The sequence below is a fragment of the Equus quagga genome, chromosome 2 (genome assembly GCF_021613505.1).
Source record: "Equus quagga isolate Etosha38 chromosome 2, UCLA_HA_Equagga_1.0, whole genome shotgun sequence".
Classification (NCBI taxonomy): Eukaryota; Metazoa; Chordata; class Mammalia; order Perissodactyla; family Equidae; genus Equus; species Equus quagga.
The window spans coordinates 103,810,074-103,835,146 of NC_060268.1; the positions used below are offsets into that span (position 1 = coordinate 103,810,074).

A 25,073-nucleotide genomic window follows, 5' to 3' on the forward strand; every position below is an offset into this window, starting at 1 on the left:
AGTGACTGCCAGGACCACTGCATGGAACGAGGACCATGTCCATTCCTGGCATTCACAACCCTTTCACTACCCGCACCCTCACCCCATCTCTGCTCCCTCTGCTCTGGCCTCTCTGAACCCCATCCACGTCCCTGAACACGGATGCTGCCTGGAGTGTCTGTCCATCTGGATTTGAGAGCACCTCTTCCTCGGCCCTCAGTGCCCATCATGGGCACCATCTTTTCTGAGACGCCCTTCCAGACCCAGGCTCCTCCCAGGCTGGGCTATGAGCCTCCTCTGTGCCCCACAGACAGGCACCTCCCTGCCCAGCACTGACCCCCCTGTGTCTGCTTCCTCGCTGCTGCCCTGACCGTGAGCTTTCAGGTCCAGGGCGTGGACCAGGGGTGATTCTGCTCCTTACATGTTTAATAACCAGACAACCCTCCACGCAGAGAAAGCCAAGTAGAGCCGCAGATCTGGTGGCTCAGCCGGGAGGCTCAGTGATGAGCGCTGGGTGTGCTGCTGGTGTCAGCCTAGGAGTGACTGGCTGGCTAGTGCCTTAGCCTTGTGGCTCCCAGAGAAGAACTATTTCCTGGGGGATGGCAAGACCACAGGGTCCTGCTCCGGCCTGCTTGCTTGCGGTGTGAGCTTAACCTCCTATGGCCTAGGGGTCAGCAAGAACTTTGCAAGGCCAGCCGGGGAACCCCTGCAGCGCTGCTGGAGTAAGCATTTCCAGCTCGTCCCTGAGACGTCCCTGAGGCATATCCTTACACTGCTGACCACTGTTTCAAGCCAGCCCAGAGTGGGGAAAGGGACCAGGGGCTTTGAAGCCAGAAGAGGCTGGGTTGGGTCTTAAATTCTGACGCTTATTAGTAGTTTGATTTCAAATAAGTTACCTGTTTTCTCTGAATCTCAATTTCTCTCAGTCTTGCTTTCCCCATCTGTCTAATGGGAATGGTAATATCTACCTGACAAGTTTTCTAAGGTTACAGAACACTGATGGCTCTGTGAGTAGATGCTCATCATGGCCGTTCTCACTTAAATAGCATTTCCTTACATTCCAGTGGAGACCCAGCCCCGGCTTAGCTCCCTCATTGGAGAGGCTCTGATGATGGGGGCTGGGCTTCTTGTTACTGTGCTGTCACCAGCTGAGGTCTTGTGCTGACAGCGATAGCTCGGTTGCAGCTAAGCTCTGGGGTCTGGCCAGGGGAACTGCTCCCTGGCAATTTTCAGCAATGTGGAAGTCAGTACACATACCGAGACACAGAACTAGGCCCCTTTGGCAGGACGCAGGAGTTCCTATATTCTGCTGCTGTTGCAAAAACCACAGAGGTGTGAGCTGGCCAGGAGTGCACAGACTGGAATCAGAAAAAGGAAGCGTGGAGGGCCATGGGAGGTGTTGCCCAACCTGCCCGGTTCCTGCCAGGTGGAGTCCCCATCTTAGTCTTTAGGGGAATTTTTGACCTTCTGGAAACAACCCGTGCTATCTCCTTCTCCTCCTGAGTCACTGGAGGCAGGATGTGGGGTCCTGGGCTCTCTGCCTTGACTCTCGACAACCGGAGTAGGTTGGGGTCAGCACCAGGGTGATTGCTGGCTGTGCCCCAGTCCTTGCCCTGGAGCTGGACACTGGGCCTCAGGACACCTCTGGTGCTGCCCTCTCCTCTGTCCCCCCAGCCTTTGTCTGTGGAGCTGCCGTTGCCCGGCCTGCCCCTCCTCTGGTGCCCCCTGCACGTGCTCTTGTTTTTATCCTGTGGCCTCACTCTAGGGGACAGCCCTTCTGCTCCTGTTTCCACCCTTTATCTTCGAGATGGCCGCATCCTCATTTCTAGCCCTCTTGCCGTGCCCTCCCAGGCCCCCACCTTTAAGGTCTCAATTTGGTCCACTTTGTGTCCTGATGTACATTCAGACCAACTCCTCGTGGTGACAAACCTGAGACTGGACAGACTCCATGGCCATGCCAGTGGGGTTGTGATGCAGAAGAGAAGCTGGGGCGAGGGTGGGACCAGGGCATCTTACCCCAGCCTCAAGGCTGGACCCCAAAGAGTGACTGAGACCCCAGAGCAGAGGGCCCTGTGGGCTGAGGCTCCCTTGGGAAGCGCAGGGAGATTTAGTGGGCTTCTAGGCAGCGAGGTGCACAGTGGGGATGAGGTGGGGCCTGTGTGGGGCTGAGGCTCTACTGTGAGACCTGCCATCTGGGGGCAAGAAGAATAGGTGCTTCATGGACACCCAGCCTGTGCTGTACATGCTCTTACGTACATTCTCTAGCTTAATTCTTTCCACAACCTGTGAGGAAGACATTATTCCCGTTTTACAGCTGCAGACACTGAGCCTCAGAGAGCCTGCGTCACTAAGGCCACAGGTTAGAAAGAATTAGAGCTAGGTTTTGAATCAGATCTGTCTGGCGCTGCTCTGGGTCAGCCTGCCCCTGGAGCTGGGCGGGGAGGGGGTGAGACAGGCCCAGCCGAAAAGTCTAGGTTCAGAGTAGGGGTGTTGTCTTACCAGGGAATCGATGCCGGAGGCCGTCCCACAGCCCAGACTCACAGGGCCCATCTCCAGACGCACAGAGCTGGCGTGACGCTGGGCCTGGCGCTTAACCCAGGAGATGCTGTCTGGCCTTGGGACAGCAGGGCCTGCTGGGGAGCAGGTCCCAGCTCTCTCCCCACCAGCTCTGGGATGTTCGCCGAGCCACTCGCCTCTCCGGGCCTCAGTTCCCTAAGCATTGCCCAGCTCTGGGATGCTTTAGTGGGACGCTCCTCCAGCGGCTTCCAACATCTTCTGAGGCCCTCACCTCTCCTGGGGACACACCAGAATCACCTGAGACCTTGTAGAAAACACTCGTGCCTGGGGCCCTCCCATCCAGCTAAGTGGTAATCCCCGGGGAGCGAGGCCCCCTCGGTGGTTCTGGTCGCTGCCTGGGCTGGTGATGCTTGCTCTATTTCTAAGCTCTTCCAGCGGGTTCTTCATCCCTCTGGATGATCTTTGAGCTCCCTTTGCTGCTCTGTCTCCAAGGTGATCCCTCTAACTGGAGTGTTCATCGCCTGCGCCTGCGGTTGCCTCAGCCTCCCTGCTCTTCTTTCTCCTTATCTCTCCCTGTTCCAGGCCTGGCTTGGAATAACCTTTCCAGAACTGTGTTTGCTGTGTGTTTTCTTTTTCAGAACCTTCGAGGTCTCCCCATTGCCTAGAGCACCACATTTAACTATGTCAGCCTGACTTCCCAGGTCCTTCGTGACTCGGTTGCAGCACTATTTCTGGTAATGCCCATGGTTTCCCTACAGCCAGCTGGGGTCTGTCTGCTGGCACTGAGCTTGTTCCCTGCCCCGCCCCATCTCTTTGCCCCCTCTGAGAAGCCCGCTCATCTCCCCTGGGGCACTCCGTGTCTGCCACTGCTGCTCTCAGGTTCCTTTTACCACAATCCTGGGTCCCGGCTGCCAGAGGGCCTCTGAGGAGGGACGCGCACCCTTCACTAAGCCCCTGCCGTGCTGTCTCACTCTGCCATCTCATGGCATTTCCCAGTGGCACATTTTTCAGATGAGGGCTGGCCTTTTGGGGAGTCACTCCTGACACTCCACAGTTCACAGCATGAGCAGCTGGCACGAGAACCTGGGTCTGTGTGATGCCAAATCCCACCTTTTGTCTGTGGTCCAGCCTAAGAGATGGCACAGATCTCCTGACATTTTGAGATGCTCTGATTTCATCCTTGGACAACAGACAGCGCCACCATGGGGGGCTCCTGGCTGTGCAGAGAACATGGTCCCGTTCCAGCTCTCCGGCCAGCAGTTCTGGTTGTTCAGATCAGGTCGGGATGTGAGCAGCAGCCTTGTAGGAGGTGAGGCAGCTCCAGGTGGAAGGACCCTTCGTTTCAGCGTGTTGCTGATGACCTCCCTCTCTCAGGGGCCCGTGGTCTGCAGTCCTATGTCCAGTTTTCCTTCAGTTTGTTCTTTGCTGCAGAGACGGATAGGAGGCTCTTTTGTCCACAACCCAAGTAGGGCTCCTCCTTGGCCGCATGCTCTTAAGAAGATGCAGTCTAAGGCCGTGGCTGCTGCACGGAACCTGCTCAACAGATGCTGGTAGAATTCAGAGTGGGTGGAAAGCTCTGGCTGGGGATGTTCCGCAGGACTTTGTCCAGCATCACTGAGCTCTGAGTGAGACCAGAGGTCTCTCATGAATGTCAGCTATTCAGGAGCTTGGTGCAGACCCAGCGGGCACCCTCGGGCCCCGCAGAGCACCTGCCGCAGTTCAGACAAAGCTCTGCTGTTTCTCCACTCATCCTTCCATGGACGGCTAGTGCTCACCCTTACAGCAGGGCGAGGTGTGAGAGGAGGCAGCATGAGGACAAGGCCATGGGAGGTGGGGGAGTGTCCGTGGACAGGGCTCTCTGGGTGACCAAGGGGAAGCCGGGGTGGGTCGTGGTTGTGCCATCCTGAGAGCAGGCTGTATGGCCTCTGGGCACGGCAGGCAGGGAAGAAGGGCACCTGTTCCGTGTTCAGAGATCTCTGGTTTGGGGGCCTGCAGTGTGGGGACCCTCAAAGCCAGTAGGAGCAGGAGGGGTGGTCAGGGCTTGCAGCAACGCTACATAAACTCTAGATGACAAGACATTTCTGCTTCCAAAGGCCCTGTCCAAGGCATTTCTTTGGGCAGTGGTCCTCAAAGGGTGGCCTTTGGTGGTGCTTGAGCTGTGGCTCCTGGTAGTCCCCAGGATGTGGCCCCTGGTGGTCCTCAGGGTGTGGCCCCTGGTAGTCCCCAAGATGTGGCGCCTGGTGGTCCTCAAGGTGTGGCCCCTGAACCAACTGCCTCTGTTGGAAACTTGCTAGCGATACAAATTCTTGGGCCTGACCCCAGACCTACTGAATCAGCCCTCAAGGGGTGGGGTCCGGAAATCTGGGTTTTACTTATCTCCTCGGGGAATGCTGATGCATGGCAAAGTTTTAGGACCACTGCCTTCAGGAGCACCTTCTCCTGGAGGGCAGGTTTTAGGCTGAAGGTCTTGACTACTGGCCTCAGCACCATCCGCAGGCTGGCTGCTGAGCCAAGCAGGTCATGTCAAAGGGAAGTCTCAGAGTGTTTTCACCACCCGCCAACTCTTTCCTCATGGGCTCACGTGGAAACCCCAAGACTGTCATTCCCTTGATGTTAGTCCCACATCTACCCTCTACTCCTTCCCTTTGTGTGTTCTATAGACTGTGCCACCGGCCCTATAGCACATCCTATGGGAATTCCAATGCTCTTGCCCACTTTCGGCAAGTTCTTGGGGACTTATGCTGTCCAAGCCACTTCTGTCTCCTATGCCCTCTGATCCTGTCGCTGAGTCTCATTGTGCCTCTGCTTCTGTACTATGTCTGTCCTCTTTGCCCAGAGCTCACCCAGGGGTGGACACAGAGCCTCCACAATTGACTTCCCCACAGTCCTTCCAACACAAGGCTGGGTGTGCAGCAAGCGTACACGGAAGCCTGGTGCCAGAGGAGAACTCGTGTCCCACTCTTGAAAACGCCAGCTGCGTGACCCTGAAGATGCTACTAAAATTCTTGGGGACTCCATCTCTGCATCTCTAAGGGGGGTCAGAACATCGCCTGCAGTCCCTGTGCCGTGGGCTGGGGCGAATTACAGCAGCTATGTGTGCAAAGCCCTCGGCACGGGGCCCAGCGTGGAGCAAGTGCTCAGTAGATGCTATTATTGTTATTATAGTCAGCAAACCGGATGAATTATACTCTCTTCCTTTAATATTTATTTATTTAGGTAAAATATATATAACATACAATTTACCACTTTGACTCTATTTCAGTGTACTGTTCAGTGGCATTAGATACACTCACATTGTTGTGCAACCATCACCACCATCCATCTCCAGAGCTCTTTTTATCTTGCCAAACTGAAACTATTAAACATTAGCTCCCATTTTCCCCTCCCCTCGGTCCCTGGAAACCACCGTCCTACTTTCTGTGTGGATGAATTTGACGACTTACTTGCCTCATATGAGTGGAATCATACAGTATTTTCCGTATGTGTCTGGCTTAATTCACTGAGCACAATGTCCTCAAGGTTTATCCATGTTGTAGCATGGGTCAGAATCCCTTTCTTTTTAAGGCCAAGTAATATTTCATCATATGGATGGACCACATTTTCTTTATCCATTCAGCCATTGATGGACATTTGGGTTTTTCCCACCTCTGTGTTATTGTAAATAATCAGGCTATAACCTTGGGTATGCAAATATCTATTGATGTCCTGGTTTCAATTCTTTTGGGGGTACCCATCTACTTTTTATAATTGACCCACCTTGTCTATTAGTTTAGCCAATTTGACAAAATGGTCACTTATAAATATAGTTCTTTTAAATGGATAGACAAGTGGATGGCAACTTGGAGTGGAGTCTCCACCCTTGACTGACACAGAGACCGAGGCCTGGAAGGGTCCCCACATGAGCCCCATCTGAGTGTGTCTTATGTTCCCAGGAGCTTTCATCTTGTCCCCATCTTGTGACATTCTGAGGAAGGAGGGGGTGTGGCTAAGGAGAAGCCACTGGGCTTTGGAGTCAGACACACAGCACTCCGTGGCGGCCTCCTGGGGAAGCCATTCAGTCTCTCTGAGCCTGGCTTTCAGCCCCTGTGAAATACTGCTCCTGTTGGCTCCCTTGTGGGGTGTTGTCGTGAAGACAAAGTGAGACGACACGGAGATAAGAATGCAGAGCTAGGAGAAAGTCAGCTCTCAGTGAGTGGAGTGACTACGTGATTAAACCTGTATTGTATCCCTATTGTACTGGACAAAGACGGTGATGGGGCTAAAACCTCTGCCTCCAGCTTTTCTGTGAGTCCTCTTTCTACCTCAGAACGTTTGGTTTTTATAAGTCAGGTTTACTGAGGTCTAATGCACATACAAAATGTGTTACCCTTTCTAGTGTGCCCTTTGGAGAAACACACAGTTGTGTGACCGCCACCACAGCCAAGGTAAAGAACATTTCCATCCCCCCAAAAGTTCCCTTCTGCCCGTTGGAGCCACCCTCCTACCGCCAACCCCTGCAACCACGCATCTATTTTCTGTCCCTATAATTTTGCCTTTTCTGGAGTATCATATAAACAGAATAAGACAGTGTGTGCAGGCTTCTGAGACTTGCTCCTGTGCCTCGGCTCAAGGCCTTTGAGACCCGTCCAGGTCGCTGTGTGCATCAGCGGTGTGTCCCTTTCTCTGCAGAGAAGCATCCCATTGTGGGGATGTAGCTGAATTTATGTCTCTTCATTCACCCCTTGAGGGGCATCTGGGTTCTTTCCACATTTTGGCAGCTATGAATAGACCTACTATAAACGTTCATGCGTAGGTTTTCATATGAACGTAAGTTTTCATTTCTCTAGGGTAAATACCTAGGAGTGTATTTGTGGGTATATGCTTTACTTTCTCGGAAACTGTCACACTGTCCTCCAAAGTGTCTGTAACATTTGCATTCCCACCTCAAGGGTGAGAGCTGTGGTTGCTGTGCATCCTTGCCAGCACTTATCAATTTTTGTTTGTTTTTTGAAGACATCCTAATAAGTGTGTCCTGGTATTGGGTGTGGCTTTAATCTACATTTCTCCGATGAGAATGCTGTCGCCCTTCTCAGTAGTTCTGATCAGCTACAGTGGGCTGTGGAGTGAGATGTGAGCAGGGTGTCGAAATTACTACGCCTTCTCTCCCCTGCCCCCTCCACCGCCCCCGCCCTGTCCCAGCCCCGGACTCCTCCTTTTTGATTTTCAATTTGCTTTTAACTTGTAAGCTCTCCTGTTAACGAGAGATGGTGGGGAAGAAGGAAGCTGGGCCTAGCCCTGCCCTGTGCAAGTTTTTGGAACAAGAATGGGTTTATGTTTTTCTGAAGGCTTCCGGTGGAGGCCAGGTCCTTGCTGACACAGGAGCAAGAGGGTTTGGATCTGCTGACATGCAGTGAGGAACTGACTTTGGAGTGGAAAGGAAAACAGATCGTTGACAGCCTCGCATGGGAAGTCGCTGTTCTGTTCTGTGTCATCTGTTACAGAGGCTCTGCCAGCTCCGGGGCGTGGGGGCCATTGCCCATGGTGTAGACGGCACACAGGCATGACCCTGCACCCTGGGGTGTACCATCCAGAAAGGGGACGAACAAGAAAGGGGACAGGAGCTTGAATCTTGAACTATATCATAGTGACTCTCGCCAGATCTGAGTTTCTCTGCAGAACGCGCTGAGCTCCAGGCTTCCCTCTGCCCTACCGCGTTGGAGGGTGGCTCCACTCACTTTCTTGCTCCATTTCCCCCAGAATAGCTTCCTGGCCTCTTAGCTCCAAGGGCTGCTCCATCACATCTCGTACCCTGAGACCCACCTGTCGGTGAATCACCCCACAAGAGTCAGTGATGAAATAGTCAATCGAATATTGGTTAACAAGCCAAACATCAGCAATTCAGCTGAGTCTTCAGGCTCCAGATGTTACCCTCCCGTGTGGCAGCTGCAAGCAGGATGCCCTGGGAGCCCTGCTGCTGAAACTCTACATCATGCCCCGGATCTGTCCAGAGTGAGTAGGATGGGAGTAAGGATGGATGGTGACACCAGTGGGCTGGGGGCTTGCATGGCCACTGCCAACCCTGATGCCACTGAGGTCATAGGGAATGCCTCCTTCTTGCACACTGCACAGAGAGGGGAGCGCCTCCCTGCGACCCCTCACCACAACAGCCCCCAGGCTCTCAGCCCACTCAGGGGCCTCTCCAGCTGTTCTGCACTGACTCACTGTCCTGTGTCTCTTCTGTGGTCAATGCACAGAGGCCAGAAGGTGGAACTGAGATCACCACGGCCATTCCGATGAGGAGAGACCTAGTCTCAGAGAGGGGAATTAACTTGATTAAGCCACCACAGAGGACAACCTGGGACCAGACCTCTGCACTGTGACTCCTACCCCAGCCCCACTGCACCCGCTGCCTCGGGGCTGCACGAGTGGGCAGGTTCTTGCATAGCTGCCTCTCACTTGCCGCATGCAGGCTGCAGGAAAGCAGGGCTTCTAGTCTACCTGGGCATGCGGACGAGCTGTGATGAAACTGGGCTCTGTGCCACATGCCCCTAGCCTGACCCAAACTGGGAAACAGCTCGCCAGCAAAGGGGGAACTTGTCCTCTTTTGGAGACCCTGGGACCCCCTGCAGCCTCTGATTCTTGGTCTAACCAAGGCCACATTTCCCTCCCCCCTCCCCCCCAAAAAAACTTCCACCCTCTAAGAAACCTTTCTAGGGTGGCGAGCTTTCCCTGTGTTACCAGCAAAGCAGGTCGCCAAGCCCCTCTCTTCACCCTGGGCCTCATCGGAGCTCAGCCTCTGGTGGGCATTGCTGTTCACAGACACAGGGTGGAGTCTGCTTTGGCCACCGATGGACAATGGGACCCCGGGGCAGGTGACTTCTCTGTTCCCAGCCTCAGTACCATTTTTGGAAAAGCCAACGGTTTTGACATCGCTGGATGGTGGGAAGATGAAGGGAAGTGGTGCAGGGGGACGCCCCCCGATGCTAACACTGATGGGTGTTGAGCACTGACTTCCTCCGAACGGTACCCAAGGAGGGGCCCTGTTATTGCCCCATTTTACACGGAGGACACTGAGGCGGGGATGAGTTTCATCACTTAGTCTAAGATCATTAGATTCAAACTGGAGCAGACTGACTCCAGAGTCTGTGCTTGTGGCCACAACACTACGTGTACAAGAGCCAAAGCCACAGAAGCTCAGGCCTGGAGGTGGCCGGGGTCGAACTTGTTGATTCTTGTGATAAATGCCCTCAGCTCGAATTCTCATAGCAGGAAGTCAGTGAGGTGGGGTCTGGCAACTACAAGGTCAGATCCTGTCTTTGTTTAAAATTTTGACATTTTGTTTATCACGGATTTTGGGGGTCATTTGTTTTGATTTTTAAAAATATTGCATTCAGATGTCATTCACCTTGGCTGCTGCAATTTATGGCGCCCCCTTCAATCTTGTGCCTGAGGTAAATGCCTCACTTGCCTCACCCCAATGCCAGCCCTGCCCTGGAACCCCAGGGACCCTCACCCTCAACTTGTCCCTTTTCACTCTGGATAAGGAGCAGCCGGTCATTACAAAGGGCGCTTTGGATAATGAAGGGGGCTAGAATGATTTAAGGCTGCTTCCTTCTTCCTTCCTTTTACGAACAAAACCCCACCAGGCCTAGGGGGAGGGGCAGACTCACAGGAGGGGGCGGCCACAGCTTGACGTTTGAGTCAGCCTCCACAGGGTTTCACAGATCCCCATTTGTTAGAAATTCTTGTTTCTCAAAAATTGCTGTCTATTCAAGGGAACTTGAGCCGAGCGTTTCACTTCAATAAACATGGCTTCTTAACTGCACAGGCGTTCTGAGGCGGTCAGCTCTGAGCTCTCCCCTGGATGTCCGGCCACTTCCCCAGTGCCCCGTTTCCCCATTCTGACCGGATGCTCCCTTCATCTTCTCACCTCCTTATGCTGCCAATGTGGCGGGTCGACAGGGCTTCAGACATGTTTTATTGAATGAATTGGTTAGTGGTGCCTGCAGGCATGGCCACAAGATGCCTTTTAGAAGATGGAGACAACACTTAGCTTGGCGCTCCGTGCTGGCCTTGGGGCTGGCTCTGTTGGCGATGGGCATGGCGGTTGACTGGATGTCGTGACTTTCAGAGTCTGGGGGGAAATCCAAGTAGAAATCTTGGAGTGAGAAAAAAGAACTCGTTTAGAAGAGGGTCTGGGCAATAGAGAGAGATTCAGGTGCCATCAGCATAAAGGTTAATTCATCCCCTTGTTCAGTAGCATTTCACTGAGCCTCTGCTCTGTGCCAAATCCTGATATAGGCGCGATGGCCTTCCTGCACCGAGCTGACGTGCAGCGGCTGCGTGGCTCTGAGGGGCAATTACAGCCATGGGCAGTAGCTGAGACCTCCTGCAGGGGACTCAAGGAGTCAGATGCGTCTGACCCCAGAAAGCCACCGCAGGGACCCCTGAAGGAGACAGAGCAACAGATACAGAAAGATGCTCAGCTCCTCACATTACCAGCAGAGACGCAGCGACAAACAACGGCGATGCTTTGGTTTTTTACCTCTCAAATCGGCAAGAATAAAAAAAAAAGGATAACTAAGGAAGGGTAAACTCTTGTACACTCTTGGTTGGAGAACGGTACATTGATAAGGTGTTTTGGGAGACGCTGTTTGGAAATATGTGTCAAGAACCTGAAAAGCTTACCTATCTTTAGATCCATCTATTTTCTCTTAGGAATTTAAGAATGTATTACAATCTGTTATTTTAATCACGAATATGTAGAAAAGCTTGGACACAGGCCTGTCATTACAGTATTGTTTATCGTAGCGAATAATCGGAAACCACTGAAATGCCTAAGTGTAGAAGATTGCTTAAACAAATGAGCAACATAGCTCCATAGTCACCAAACGCCACTAAAAATGAAGACACAGAGGATCTTTGACGACATGGAGAATATTCATGATACGTTTTTGTGACAGAAAAGGAAGTTATGAACTAATTCCTGAGAAAAATGGACGGAGAGAATATAGTGGTGATTTTTAAAACCACCAGGGGATCAGTCTCTAGAATGAGCTCTGGCCAAGCAACAGGAAAAAGACAGGAAAGGAAAAATAAGCAAAGGCGGTGAACAGTCAGTTGGCGGAAGAGGAAATCCAGAAGGCTAAGAGGCATGTAGAGATGCTCAGACTCATCAGCAAGCTAGGGAAACAAAAATTGAAATGACAATGAGGGGTCACTTTTCTTTGCTTGGATTGGCAAACATTAGAAATGTGGGGGTTGCCAGGTGGGGGTGGCGATGAGATGTAGGGGAGCCTGGGGGCAGCACCGTCTGGCCCCAGCCTTCTGGAGGTATCTGAGCTGGTGGTACTTAGTTGAATTGAGCAGCATATGCCCTTGACTCAGCACTCCTGTGCCTGTGTTCACACCCAGAGCCAGTCACATGCAGCCCCACGAGGGACCCGACCGAGTGGGAATGTCCAGGACGGGACCGACGGCGGAACGGGAAGTCATGGGCAATCTAGCTGTCCGTCACTGCGGAGCAAACAGTCAGATAGGCACGTGATGCCCACTTTGTAACCCAGGGCAGCAGTTCGAGGAAATGAAGTTGACAAACACAGAGCCACGTGGTTAGGTCTGAGGGCATGATGTTGAGCACAAAAGTAAGTACAGAAAAGATGCAGAAAATCATTCGAAGAACTTCATATGCGTGCGTTCAGACACCAGGCACCTGTGCCGTGTGTTATAAGGATGCCTGCTATCAAGCATGAGGGGTGGGTGGGGTGGGGAAGAATGGAGTGGGAGTGGGGAACGGAAGGCCGAGAAATAAATGAATAAACCATCAAAGCTGGAATGGAGCCTGGTCCAGGTCAGGGAAGAGACTGTGCGGGGACTGAGCAATGTGAGGCACCTTACCCCCTGTCCCAGAGGGCCAAGCTCAAAAAGGAAACCCAACCCCACCACGCCCTGGCCAACCAACCAACAAAAACAAAAGTATAAATAAAAAGTTTGCTTCAACAAGATTATGAGTGTGTTTTTATGAAACCGTATATTCACGGATAAAAGCTGGAATATGAACAGTCATTTTTCTGGGTTATGAGCAAGCTGGATATTCTTCCTGATAATTTGTTCCTGCCCAATTTTCAACACCGAACTTACATGGCTTTTGTAATCAGAAAACAATTTCTGAAAATGAAGCCTGAGAGTAATAAGGCTGTGTGAGAGAGGAAGGGCCAGGGCCTCAAGGAGTCATGTGTGTAAAGGGTGGGAAGGTTTCAAAGAGAGATGGTCCATCTGCTATGTGATCTTCAGCTATCTCCCATTCTAGCCTGCAAGGGGGGTGCATTTGGGCTAAAAATAAAGCATGATGCACCCCCCACCCCCCTAGCTGCTGTATGCCAGAGCAAAACACCTGTGGATCCATGTCTGTGTGTCTGTCTGCCCGGTTGCTACCCTGTGATTGGTGATTGTTGGTGGCTGGACAGGTTCCGGGATGGTCTTCTGCAAGGTGACATTGCGGTTGAGGAGGGCATCCTGCAGGGACCCTGGACATTCTGGTCCCTACTTGGAGTTTCCTTCATTCTTCACAGACAAACAATAAACAAACGTTTGTTGTGCTGCGAGTCAGTCATGAGTCATCTGAAGAGGATGACAATTGGAAAGTCAAAGATACAAATAAAGGGACCTTCTCGTTACCTATCTGGCAGATGAGTCTTTGGCGTTTTCATCGTGTAAGTTCTTTTCCTTAGACCTACTGACGCGAGGACCCTGGCTCACACAAATTGCTCCCGTGTGCGCTAGCAGAGGAGCTCTTTTAAGTTAGCACGGGGTCATCTTGAGCCAAACGACATCCTCTAAAAATATTGAGTGTGAACCAAATAATGCTGAGAATGAAGAATCTATATCCTTTTAGACTCATGCGGGAGAAGGAAGTTACAACTGAAGATACAGAATTACATGCCTCTACAAATATTGGTGAGATGTTTACACGTCTATTTACCCAGCCTTTTAAAAGAGAGGCAGCATCAGGTAATAAAAAAAAAAATGGCTTTGGTGTTATAGGTTTGATTTCAACTGAACGTCCAGCTGCCCGTGTGCCTCGGCCCCATCAGTTTCCTGACTAACACAGAGAAAATAGGATGCCCATCTCTCTCGTGTGACCATCTGTGTAAAGAGCCCAGCACAGTGGTTGGCACAAATTAGGCTGTCAATATGAGTCACATCTAAATTGGAATCTCTTTTCAAAAAAGGCTTCTCTATTTTAGTAGGTTTCAGATTCTTAGAGGAACCCTCTTCAGTAGGAACTGGCTGAGTGAGTACAGTACCTTGTCCCACAGCCAGCTTCATCAAGAAGTGCTGTGAGAGAACTTTCCATTTTTGTTTTTTGTTCTGAATTCAGATCGGCTTTGCTAAGGCATGGAGGCGGAAGATGTTTCGACGGCTGAAGACAGAGCTGAGGATCCAGGTTCCAACAATGAAGGACGGCCCGATGGTGCTCAGCCTGACTACCCCCATGGAGGGCAGCCCCCCGGCCCCACTGCTCTCTGGGAGATGCTAGAAAGGAAGTTTCTGGAATATCAGCAGTTGCCTCACAGGAGCCCAGGTGAACGTCACAAGGGCCTGTTGAGTCTTCTCCCGCTGTTCCTAAAGGTCAGTATTTTCATTTTTGAAACTGTAAGAAGATGAGACAGTGTTCTGGGAACACTGCTGGGATGATCAGAAGCTGAAGTTGGTGGTTTTAATATCATCACCGGTGGTCTCTGATGGGTTCTTAGAGGGAGTGTTATGCTGTTCAATAAAGATGGCAAGACTCACCTCTAGGATGACGAAGGGCCTGGAAAGGATGGACAGTTGGCTCTTGAGCAATACGGTCTCTTTAGTTAAAAAAATTATATTGTTCAACCTCAATCCCAGCTGGGAAGCCAGAGAGGAGACCAGCTCCTTAGGGAGCCAGGAAAGGAAGATGCATCCTGAGATGTGAGTCGCAGGGTTGGCTGGTAACCTCAAACGCCACTCACTCCAAAGGGAGGACCCGGGGCAGCCAGAACATCAGCTTGTGCCAAGGATGTAAATCGAGGTACGATCAGTGGGGAGCACCAGAGCAGTGTTCTCTCCTTGGTCACAGGCACACGAGAGAAGCCCAGCCTGTCCACCGGGCCAGCACTCCGGTTAGTGGCAACTGGTGACAGTTGGGTACAAGGGATTTCCTTTGTTGTCTTGGAACAAAGCTTCTGCCAGTGAGGTCTGCTTTATAGTTGGATGTATTGAAGCCTAGTTGTACAGTTGGAAATGCATCTTTTTATGAGCTCTTAGTTTTGCTTGATTATTGATTTTGGGTTATTATTTAAAAAAAAAAACCATTTACCTACATTCAAAGCACAGAGAATATGAGAAACTTTTTACATTTTAAAGTAGAGTAGGACAGATGGTGGCTTCGGCAGGTTTTTATAGGGGAGCCCCTTTGTTAATATATTTCATCTAACTTATTAACCGGAAATATTTAAAGATTTCCAAAGATGACTCAGAATCTTCTTGGGATCATATCTGTAGGATGCAATGAGTACTCAGGTATGTCTTTCTGTAAAAAATTGCCAAGAAGCTTACTGTCCATTGATTCACTATTTTCTCACATGTTTTGGACTTGAATGGACCCATCCATTCCCTTTCACAGACTGGATGACTGGGGCTTAGGGAAGATACTGGAAAAGAAGAACTGGGCTTGGAGCCATGGCTCAGATTTCTCTTCCTAGTCTCTCTGCTCTGACAAGCCCAGCTTCTGAGAGGAAGCTGGGTCTCACTCGGGCCCCAGGTCAACTTTGTCTTATGGAAGGAAACACATGCACAGCCCCTGCCCCCCCCCCCCCCCCCCCCCCCCCCAAAATTCACTGGGACTGTGTCTGGGCTCAGGCATTGCTGGGTGGCTGGTCCTGGGTTGTTTCTTTCCCACCCGCCTGGGCAGCCCTGGCAGGGCTGAAAGGAGGCCTAGGTCCTTCTTCACCTCTCTCCAGATGGTTGGTTTGAGGGGTCATGCAGGTGTTGTACGCGTCTTTATTAAACTCCTACACTCTCTTCTAGGGCCTTGGGCTTTGAGAGTAAAGAAGACAGATAGAGGTTTTACCTTCCTGGAGAGTCCAGTTGTGAGCAGATGATTTTGAATAGCACCCGGCATGTGGTTTCTTTGGCATCCAGGGCTTGTAAACAAATTAATGGAAAATGGAAAGTTTTCATGCAAAAATAAGATTTCTAGTTTCTCTTGAAAATTTTGGTAGATGTAATGCTGACCATTGGATGGAGATGGTTAGGGGCACCCCTTTTAGACAGATTCTGGTCTTGGTCCCTCAGTTTACCGCCCCCCCCCCCCAACTCCCTGTACCTTCCACCCACCCCACCTAACTCATATAAAATGTTAACTGACCCTGGAGGTGATGGAGCCTGTGAACGCACGGTGAGCAAACAGGTCCTATAAAAATTGAACCTCAGTGTTGGTCCATGTTTCCCCAACCCTCTCCTGGTGATTGCAGGCAAAACGGCCCTATTGTTGAACATACAGCCTTTCGAGTCAGACAGAGCAGAGCAAGTCCTGGCTCCCTTGCCTGTCAGCTGTGCATCCTTGAGCAAGTTAGTCAATATCGCTGAACCTCAGTTCACTCATCTGTGAACTGGAATCAATACCCCTTTGCGGAGACTGTGAGGGTGAGAGAAGATGAGGATTGCGAAGTCCACAGCACACGGAAGGCAGATCTGGTCCCCGGTCCCTTTCCCCAAGCCTCCAAGGTACTAACTGCACGTGCGTAGTCTGAGATCCTGTGGCCAAGACTCCCCCAAACTGCTGACACAATCTGCTATGTTTTGGGTCCCCGGGGCCCACCTCTGATGAAACTTGTAGAGGCAGAATGTTGCATGCTTTTTATCACTTTCTGAAAATATATATTCTTTCATTAAGTCCACCAGGTCTACAAACCTGTTGTTTCTATTAAGTTCTGACTAGTCAAACCCCGAGAGAGCCAGCCCCCAGGCTCCTTAATTAAGAGTTGGGATGGAAAGGAACATGGGGAAGGTGGGTATTTTTCCTTCGAGTGTAATGTAGTTAAAATCTGAGCTGTCGATGAAGACCGAAAACATCCATTGGAATACGGGTCCTTGTGTAAGAAATCAAGCTTGTAACCACTCTGTTCTGAATTTTGTAACCATAAAACAGTATTCTTCAAGGTCATCTATAAAGAACCCTCCTGGAAACATCAGGACTTAGAAAGTTATGCCATCTCCTGTGGAATGTGGTCATTGACATCAGAGCCTTATGCATATGCTGCTTGTTATGGAAACCATGCCCCCATTGGGCTCTGAGACAACTGAGTGCATCTAAGAGTCATGGACCACTTTCTGTGGTAGAACCCAACTCTCTATACCTGGCTCTTTTCACTTTAGACCCAAGGAAAATTAAGATGATCTGGAACATTCTTTGTTCTAAGACAATGCACACAAGAGATTTTGAATTGTCACCTCTCCTTGGAAAGGGCTATGTCCCTGGATTGTGGGATCTAGCCTAACTGGCCCAGACTCTTTATCAGTCGGAGCCAGCATGGAAGGGGTGGTCCACGTATAGATAGGGCTTGGGCGCAGGTTGATAGCAGTGTGTGCCCTGCCTCAGTGTCCATCACCTTCCTCGACCTTGCGAGTCTTGAGATTTGACAAGAGGTGTTGTCTTGTGTAGCAGACTCCCTCAGAGCTGCTCCTTTGGCATCTCCTTCCTAAAGAACTTCCCTCTAGCCTCTTTGGCTTTCTCACATATCCGACTCCTCAAACCCACAGCAGAGGATGAACTGTTCCCTCATCCCCGTCGTTGCTTAATCATAAATCTGCATTAACTGTTAGGCAGGTACAAAGATGGGCTTGGTTGGTTCTGTAGTAAATTCCAGACCCATTGCCTCCTGAATTGAGGGAAAACTGCAGAGTTGTTAAGGAGTGAACCCACTCAACATTTTGGCTTCCGTCTTGGCAATGGGGAAGAGCTTCATGGAGTCTCAGGGTGTTGGACCCCCAATAGGGGGCTGCCTGGCCTGAGGGGATAAGTCAGAAACAAAGTTCTCCTGCAAAACTGCAGGCTCTCCTCTTCCCCCAGGGGCCATCAGTCCTCTTCACAGGTCCAGAAGGAGTTCTTAGCCAGCGCCTGGGCCACTTTCACTGATGATGGCTAGTACTATTCACCAAGCTCTAACTAACTAAACCAGGCATTCTGTTTGGTGTTTACCACCCCTCATAATAACCCTGTGAAGTGGGTGCTATTTTTATCCCAGCTTTAGAAATGAGGAAAGAGAGGTTTAGAGATGTTGCATAACTTGGCCAAGGCCGTCCAGTTGTCACTGGGGAGCAGAACTTAACCCAAGCAGTCGGCCCCAGGCCTGTTGTTAACCACTGGGCTCCCCAGGCAGTGTTGGCCTTTGTAGAACAGAGCACCTCTGGTTTCTTTCCCTATCCCGTGACTCACTGGACAATGGCTTTGCCTGGCTGGTACCTACATTCCCCTTGGGTACAGAGGCATGTCACCCCCGACACATGTGATGTTTGGATCGCTGACTCCACGGTGTTGCAGACAAGGTTGAGGTTTCATTGCATCACACAGGAAGCAGCACAGAGCTAATGACTTCTCCGTGTGCAGAGCGGAGTTTTCAGGAAGGATTCAGTTGACTGTTGTTCTTTTCCTGCCAAGAGCCTTGGGCCTTGGTACTTCTGGAACCCGTCCTGTCACAGGATCTCACACCAAGAGCAGAAGGCATTCTCCCAGCAAGCATGGGTAGTTCCCGCTCAGTTTGCTTTGGCAGAAAGGGAACCACTTCAGGTGCTCACAGCTCACAGAGATATGAGACAAGAGCAGACATGGGACAGCTTGAGCCATAGACGTAGTTGTTGAAGATTGTTCTTAGAATGCGTGCTTTGAGAGAAAGCAGGCAATGAGCTAGGGAATCCCCAAAGATTAGTGTAAAATTCCTCACTGTCTGGGATAGACAACCTGGGGTGGCGGGCAGCATGAGAAAAAAAGGAGGATCTATGGATGTGACAGATTAGAGATGCTGTGAATGGGTTCACACTGACCTCTTTGAGATGGGCATCTATGTCCCCCCACCCCCACCTCGAATCTGGATGGCTTGGCTGATAGAATAGGGCAGAAGCGACATTTCTAGGTCCAGGGCCTCCAGAGACTTGCAGTTTCTTCTTCGTGTCACTTGGGATACTCACGCTTAGAACCCTGCTGCGATGTCGTGAGGAGGCCCAAGCAGCCCTGAGTAAAAGCCTGTGTGCAATGGAAACGAAGCCCCTGCGTGTGCAACTGGGCTTGCTACTGACAGCAGCAAAGCTGCCCACATGTGAGTGCACCAGCTTGCAGGTGGAGCCCTCAGGCCCTGTTAGCTGCCCCAGCCGACGGACGCGGAGAAAAGCCGGCCCTGCTGAGCCCTGTCCCAGTTGCAGATCCATGAGAGAAATAAACGACTGCTGTCATTTGAAGCCACTCAATTTTGCAGTGGTTTGTAATAGAGTGGTAGATAACCAGAACGGCGGGCAAAACAGTGAGGAATCCATTCATTCCGAGTGTGGAGGGATTGGAACGAACACTTATTGGTTGTACTTGGAGATGAGTGTGCTTTTGTGTGTGTGTGCTTGCACATGCATGTGTATGCACATGTGCACGTGCGCAGGTGTGCACAGATCCTCTTAGGCTGACTGCCCTGCCAGTGGTGCAGAGTTCACGCCATTGAGTGTGGTCAATCTTTCTCATAAAAACCAAGCGTGGACTCAACTGACAGTAGAAGAGAGACACGTAACATTAAATATAATAACAAGGATTGCCAACAATTATTTCCAAGTGTGGTCTCTGTCCAGAGGACATGGTGAGAATAAACACCCTCCCTTGCCATCCCTGACTCTGCCCCACCTCGGAGTGGGACCTGCAACATGGTTTATTCCCATCTTGGGGAAATAAGATTTTTGTTGTTTTAGAGCATCATTTTTTTTTTAAGTTACAAAGAAAAGAATCAACTGTGTCACACTAGCAGGGGAAACTCATATAGTCTCTGAAACATTTTAAGCTCACTTAAAGACCAAACCAGCAAACTCTGTAGCAATGGAGAAATCGTAATATTACGGTCATACCTGAAAACCAGCCGGATTCTCTTTGTCATGTAAGAGCTGGGGTTTCCTCTCATCTTTTCAAGAGTTTTTGCCCTTTTTTATTTTCCTTGGGAGACCAGAGCATCATTTTCTTTTTCTCTTCTTCATGTGAGGGGCAGCACCAGGCACGATAGTGCCGCTTGGATAATGTGAGTAAATAAAAGTTTTTTAAAATATTGAGCAATATCCTCCCAGCATGCAAGTCCCAGTTTGGGAAAAAATTAGGTCCTTTTGGAAGCTGCCTTAGCTCTTTGGGGTCTCCATGGTACCATTAAGTAAATGATTGCCTCTGTGCGTCAAACAGCACCCTGGTGGCCTGGAAGAGTGAAGGCGGCCTGCAGAAGTGCCCACTGTGGTCCCAGGAAGGAGGCTGAGCCTTGGGAGAATCTGGCTGAGGGTACAATTACCGTTCAACTCGCAGCGGCCCAATTTGCTTTATTGTAGAGTGCCTCTTGGAGTCCCACTGCTCAAAGACGATCTGGATGCTTCTGAGTCAACTGCCTTCAAATTACTCTTTGAGGGGTTTGCCGGCGCAGGGGAGAGGCACAGGAATTTGTTAGGCAGACATCATAGCAGAGCTCTCTGTCCTGGGGACGGAAGTCATCTTACTGCGGAAATTCCCAGCCAAGAGGACTGACTTTTTCTTTCCAGGGATTAAAGTTTCCAGACGATAGCTGGTTTCCAGGTGGTAGTCATAAATTTCTTAGATGTGCACATGCTACGTGGGTATGTTTGTGTATGCACGAAATCATCCAGCTTTTTGATCTGTTGCTTAACTGGTGCTCTGGGCTTACCCTCTGGCTGAGCCTCAGTTTCTGTAAAATGGGAATAGGAATAATACTACCCATCTCCGAGGGGTGTTGTGAGGATCAGTGTAAACAACGCACAGAAGTGCTTGGCCCAGAGTTTGGCACGAGACCAGCGCAAAATACATTTGGCCGTCATTCTGCATTTTGTGGGTTTCATAACCACGTGTTCACTCATCAAACATTTGTTGAAGGTCTACTTTCTGCAATGGTTTTTAACATTCCTCCAGCATTTTTTTAGTTTTTGTAAAGCTCTGATGTGCTGCTTTTTTATTTACAAAGGAAAAGGGCAACTGGGGCAGAAAATAAAACAAATATTTCAGATACGTACAAAGTCTTGCTCAAAACAAAATAAATACCTGAGTACTCACCACCCATATAAAAGAAATAAAACATGCAGATAAACCAAAGCCACCTGTGTACACATTCAAGAATTCTTTCTCCTTCTGTCCTCTGCCAATGGTAACCCCGGTCCCAGAGTATCATTCCCAGTGTGGGAATATCTATATATCTATATGCCATATATATATATACATAGAGAGAGAGAGAGAGATTACTTATGGGGATATATTTTTTACATATATAAAATATACCCATCAGTAACATTATTGCATAATTTATGTATAGTCTCACAAGTTTTTAGATATACTGTAATACACTTTTGCAACTTGCTTTTTCCACTCAACATTCTATTTCTGGGGTTTATGGACAGTGATACATGTTGCTCTGTTTCTTTTTCAGTTCTATATAGTATCCTATTATACAAATATGACACAAATTATTCATTCATTGTCCTATTGATGAACAGGAAGTTTTCTTCCATTTCTTCACACTTGCAAACGATGCTGCGTAAATATTTCTTCTTCGCGTCTCCCGGCGCATGTGTGCCAGCGTTTCTCTAAGGAAGGAGTGGAATTGCTGGGTTGCAGGATGTGTGCCTCTTGGACTTTATTGGTTTGGGGTAAATTCTTCTTCAAGGAGGTTCTTCCAAGTTCTACTCCCTCAGTAGATGTGGGCGTTTCTGGGTCCCTCACTTTCGCCCACATTTGGCATTGTTAGGCTTACTATTTTTACCTCCCTGAAAAGTATAAGCTATCTCATTGTGGCTTTAATTTGCATTTTCCTGATTATTAGTAATTTGTTATTGATTTTATCTTTTATGAATTACTTGCTGTTTCATTTGCCTGTGTTTTAAAAATCAGGCTGTCTTTTTCTTACTAATTTGTAGGAGTCTGGGTACGGTTCTTTTGTCAGTTATATGCTTAGCCAATATTTTCTCCCAATCTGTGCCTTGCCTCGTCATTTCGTATATCGCATCTTTTAATATAGAGAAGATTTTTAAAGGTTTTTACTTTTTAACAAACATAGTATCTATAACAAGGAAACAAATGGAAATGATTTCCTCTTGGAATTTGATGCCTTTCTCACCTTTTCCAGAAGGAGGATCTCAGCTTAAGAAAACTCAGTCAGGTCTTTGGTCAGAAATATAATTGCACGTGGATGATGAGTGGGGGTGAGTGGATGGCAGTCCAGCAAAATTGCATGTCACAGAGGAAAAACCAGTTGCCAGGAATGTGCACAGCAGCCGACCTCCCTGGTGGGAACCCGGGATGCAGAATTGCCTGGGACTCAAGTCCCGGGGGAAGGGTCACCCCACTCTGACTGTTGGTCTAGAGAAAGCTCTCTTCCTTGCGGGATAGTAAACTCAGCCTGTGACAACGCAGCGAAACAAAGGGAAGGACTCCAGTGAGAAGCAGACCTGTGAACAGCGCTACTCCAGAAACCAGGAGGAGACTCTGGAAAGGGTCTGGCAGCCCGAGCAGAACTTTTAAAGTCATGACTTCTATCAAATAATATCCTAAACAATAAAGAAAACAAGGCTGAGGAAAAAGATGACCAGATAGGATAGAAATAGAGAAGGGACATCTAAGAAAGAATTTTAAGGAAATTAAAAAAGAAATAGAAGATTAAAAACAATAATGACTGGGGGCCAGGCTGGTGGCGTAGTGGTTAAGTGCACACGTTCCACTTCTCGGTGGTCCGGGTTCGCCGGTTCAGATCCCAGGTGTGGACATGGCACCACTTGGCAAAAGCCACGCTGTGGTAGGCGTCCCACAGATAAAGTAGAGGAAGATGGGCACGGATGTGAGCTCAGGGCCAGTCTTCCTCAGCAGAAAGAAGAGGATTGGCAGTAGTTAGCTCAGGGCTAATGTTCCTCAAAAAAAAAAAAAAAAAAAAAAAACCCCAATAATGACTGGACCAGGGAAGACTTTCCTAAGCCTGGAACTAAAGCTGGAAAACAAAGGAATAGATTGAGAAATTTCATTTCATATGAGTTTCAGATTTCTGTACAGCGAAACCAAACAATACCAAATTAAAAGATAAAATGACAAATACAAAAAAAATTGCAATAGTGTTACAGACAAAGGTTAACTTTTTTATATATAAAAAGCTTTTTAAAATAAGTAAAAAATAATGAAAACCCTCATAGAATAATAGGCTAAGAACAAAAATAGGCAATTCAAGAAGCATGAGGAGTGTTCCTCCACTCTAGTAGTCTAAAGACCGTAATCAAGATGCGATATTTTTTCTCCTACAAAGTTTTCCATTTAAGATGAAAAAGCATGACAAACCCTAATGCTGGCCTGGCTGCAGAGAGACCAACCCTCTGCCGTGAGCCCCTGAGGCTAATCTAGTGCAACTTTTCTGTAGAATGAGTTAGTAACCTGAACCAAAGCACTAAAAAAAACAAAGGCACACCCTTTTAGCTTGCAATCCCACTTTTTAGAATTAATTGGTAGGAAATAATGGCATGACAAAAGGACGGTATCTGCATAAGATGTGAAAGGTGAGTAAGAGGAGAAGCAGTGAGACACAGCAACTGGTGGGGCGGGAAGGCGAAGGAGAGGGAGGGCTGCAGAATCACTTTTGGGATTTCCCAGAAGGCGACTGGTGCTTGCTGGGCCGTTCACCGAGACAAGGTGCAGCCGGTCTGGGGAAGGCAATGGATTCCGTTCCGTGTGTTTGACGTTGCAGGAGCACGAGTTCAGGGGAGATGTCCAGGGGCCAGTTGGATGCGTGGGCCTGGAGCTCAGCAGGAAGTTGACGAATTTAGAGGCATTGGGGTAGGGGTGCGGTGGGAGCTGTGAGGCAGGTCGTTCCGTGTCCTTTGGGATGCACCGGGAATGCGAGTGGACTCTCTGGTCTGGGCCGGCAAGGACAGAGGAAGGGGATGCTCACTCCTTGCTCTGTAGCTTTGGCACCTCTGATGGAATCCTGTTGGTTGCGCTCCAGGCCTGGGAACACTCCGTGGGCATCATCTGCTTTCCTAGTCTCCAAAGGCTGGCAGAAGATGTTTCCAACCAGTTTGCCCAAGAAATACAGGAGGCGCTTGTGGGAAAGCCTGCAGGTAAGAGAAGAGGGTCTTAGAGGACAGTTTATGGGGAGTAAAACAGCTCTGTGGACCCCTCCCAGGGCTCCTGCTCAGCCCCTCTCTGCTTTCTAGTGGAGTTAGAATAATGCCTTCCAGGGAGCCCAGTTCCACCACTGTTCCCTTGGGAACAAAGGGAAAGGCTAGCAGAGGAGGGAAAGGGGAGCTGGGGGCTCTGCTGCTCCCAGGAGGGACACACACGCACAGAAACAAACACACAGACCCTCCCCATATGAATATATATACAAACACACAGACGCATACACCTCACACCCAAACATACATGCACACACACATGCCTACCCCCGCCCCCCACACACAGGACCAGGGGCTCTGGGAGGGCGCACTAGCATAAAAGGTACACCTGAGTGTTCAATGGAGAGCTTGATCCAGAAAGACAGAGGCCAAGGCCAAGCATGTTTTCTGCTGTGGGCATTCTTCCGCTCCTGGAGCTGGCCCGAATTTCATGGTGCCTATGGGGCTGAGGGGCGGGAGGGAGTTCCAGTGGGAGGAAGAGCTTGAGCTCTTGGTGTAGGTTGCAGGATAAGGGGCTGTGTGATACAGGAAGGGGGGTGAAGACTCTGGATTGTGGAAGTCCAGTAGCTGAGGAGCTCGTTCTTATTATTTGGTAATAGGGAGCCATTGATGGTTGTTGAATAGGGATAGTAGCATAAGAAAGGCTATCCTCCAAGGAGATTAACGTAGAAGAGTGTGAAATGTTTGCTACAGATTCAGGTGGCATTGTGGGGGAGGCAGGAGGCAGAAGTCTCCTAAAGATGTTAAGGTGCATCTCATGGAGAGACGAGCCCAAGTAGGGGGAGTTGGGGGAACAGATCACCGAACGGCCCTCTGGTGACACTTTCTGCCATTCCTCACTGTTGCCAGAGCAAGCACGAGTGGCAGCTGGGCAGTTGCTGCGGTGGAAGGGGGATGCAGATCAGGATGGCTACCTGCTCCTGAAGTCGGTGTACGTGCTCACAGGGACCGACTCGGTAAGTTCCAAACCCCGTCAGCCCCGGCCAGGTGCTCCTCATCTGTGCCCACAGGGAGGTCCCAGCACAGGGCGGTGGCACGTCTCAAGAGTGTCTTTCTTTCTATGAAACTGATTTCTCGCTTTCCTCTGCTGATGCCCCTCTGAAATAGAACCTGGACTTTAGAGTCTGAATTTCAGGCTGGAATCCTCCCTTTTCAGTTGTTGGGCTCTATGTAACCGTGGG

At 49.8% G+C, this 25,073-nt stretch overlaps 1 protein-coding gene across 5 annotated transcripts in view; it reads left to right on the forward strand.

Annotated features, from left to right (window-relative positions):
• The window catches only part of WDFY4 (WDFY family member 4), a 301,611-nt gene that overhangs the window by 15,328 nt on the left and 261,210 nt on the right, over nt 1-25,073 (forward strand). For 4 of the 5 annotated variants that reach the window (XM_046655140.1, XM_046655145.1, XM_046655141.1 and 1 more), the window contains 3 exons: nt 13,856-14,106; nt 23,721-23,835; nt 24,742-24,848. In XM_046655140.1, the coding sequence (XP_046511096.1) occupies nt 13,873-14,106; nt 23,721-23,835; nt 24,742-24,848 (456 nt within the window). In that variant the 5' untranslated portion in view covers nt 13,856-13,872. Of the gene's footprint in view, nt 1-13,313; nt 13,432-13,855; nt 14,107-23,720; nt 23,836-24,741; nt 24,849-25,073 lie in introns of those variants that run through there. The other variant, XM_046655144.1, reaches the window with a different exon arrangement.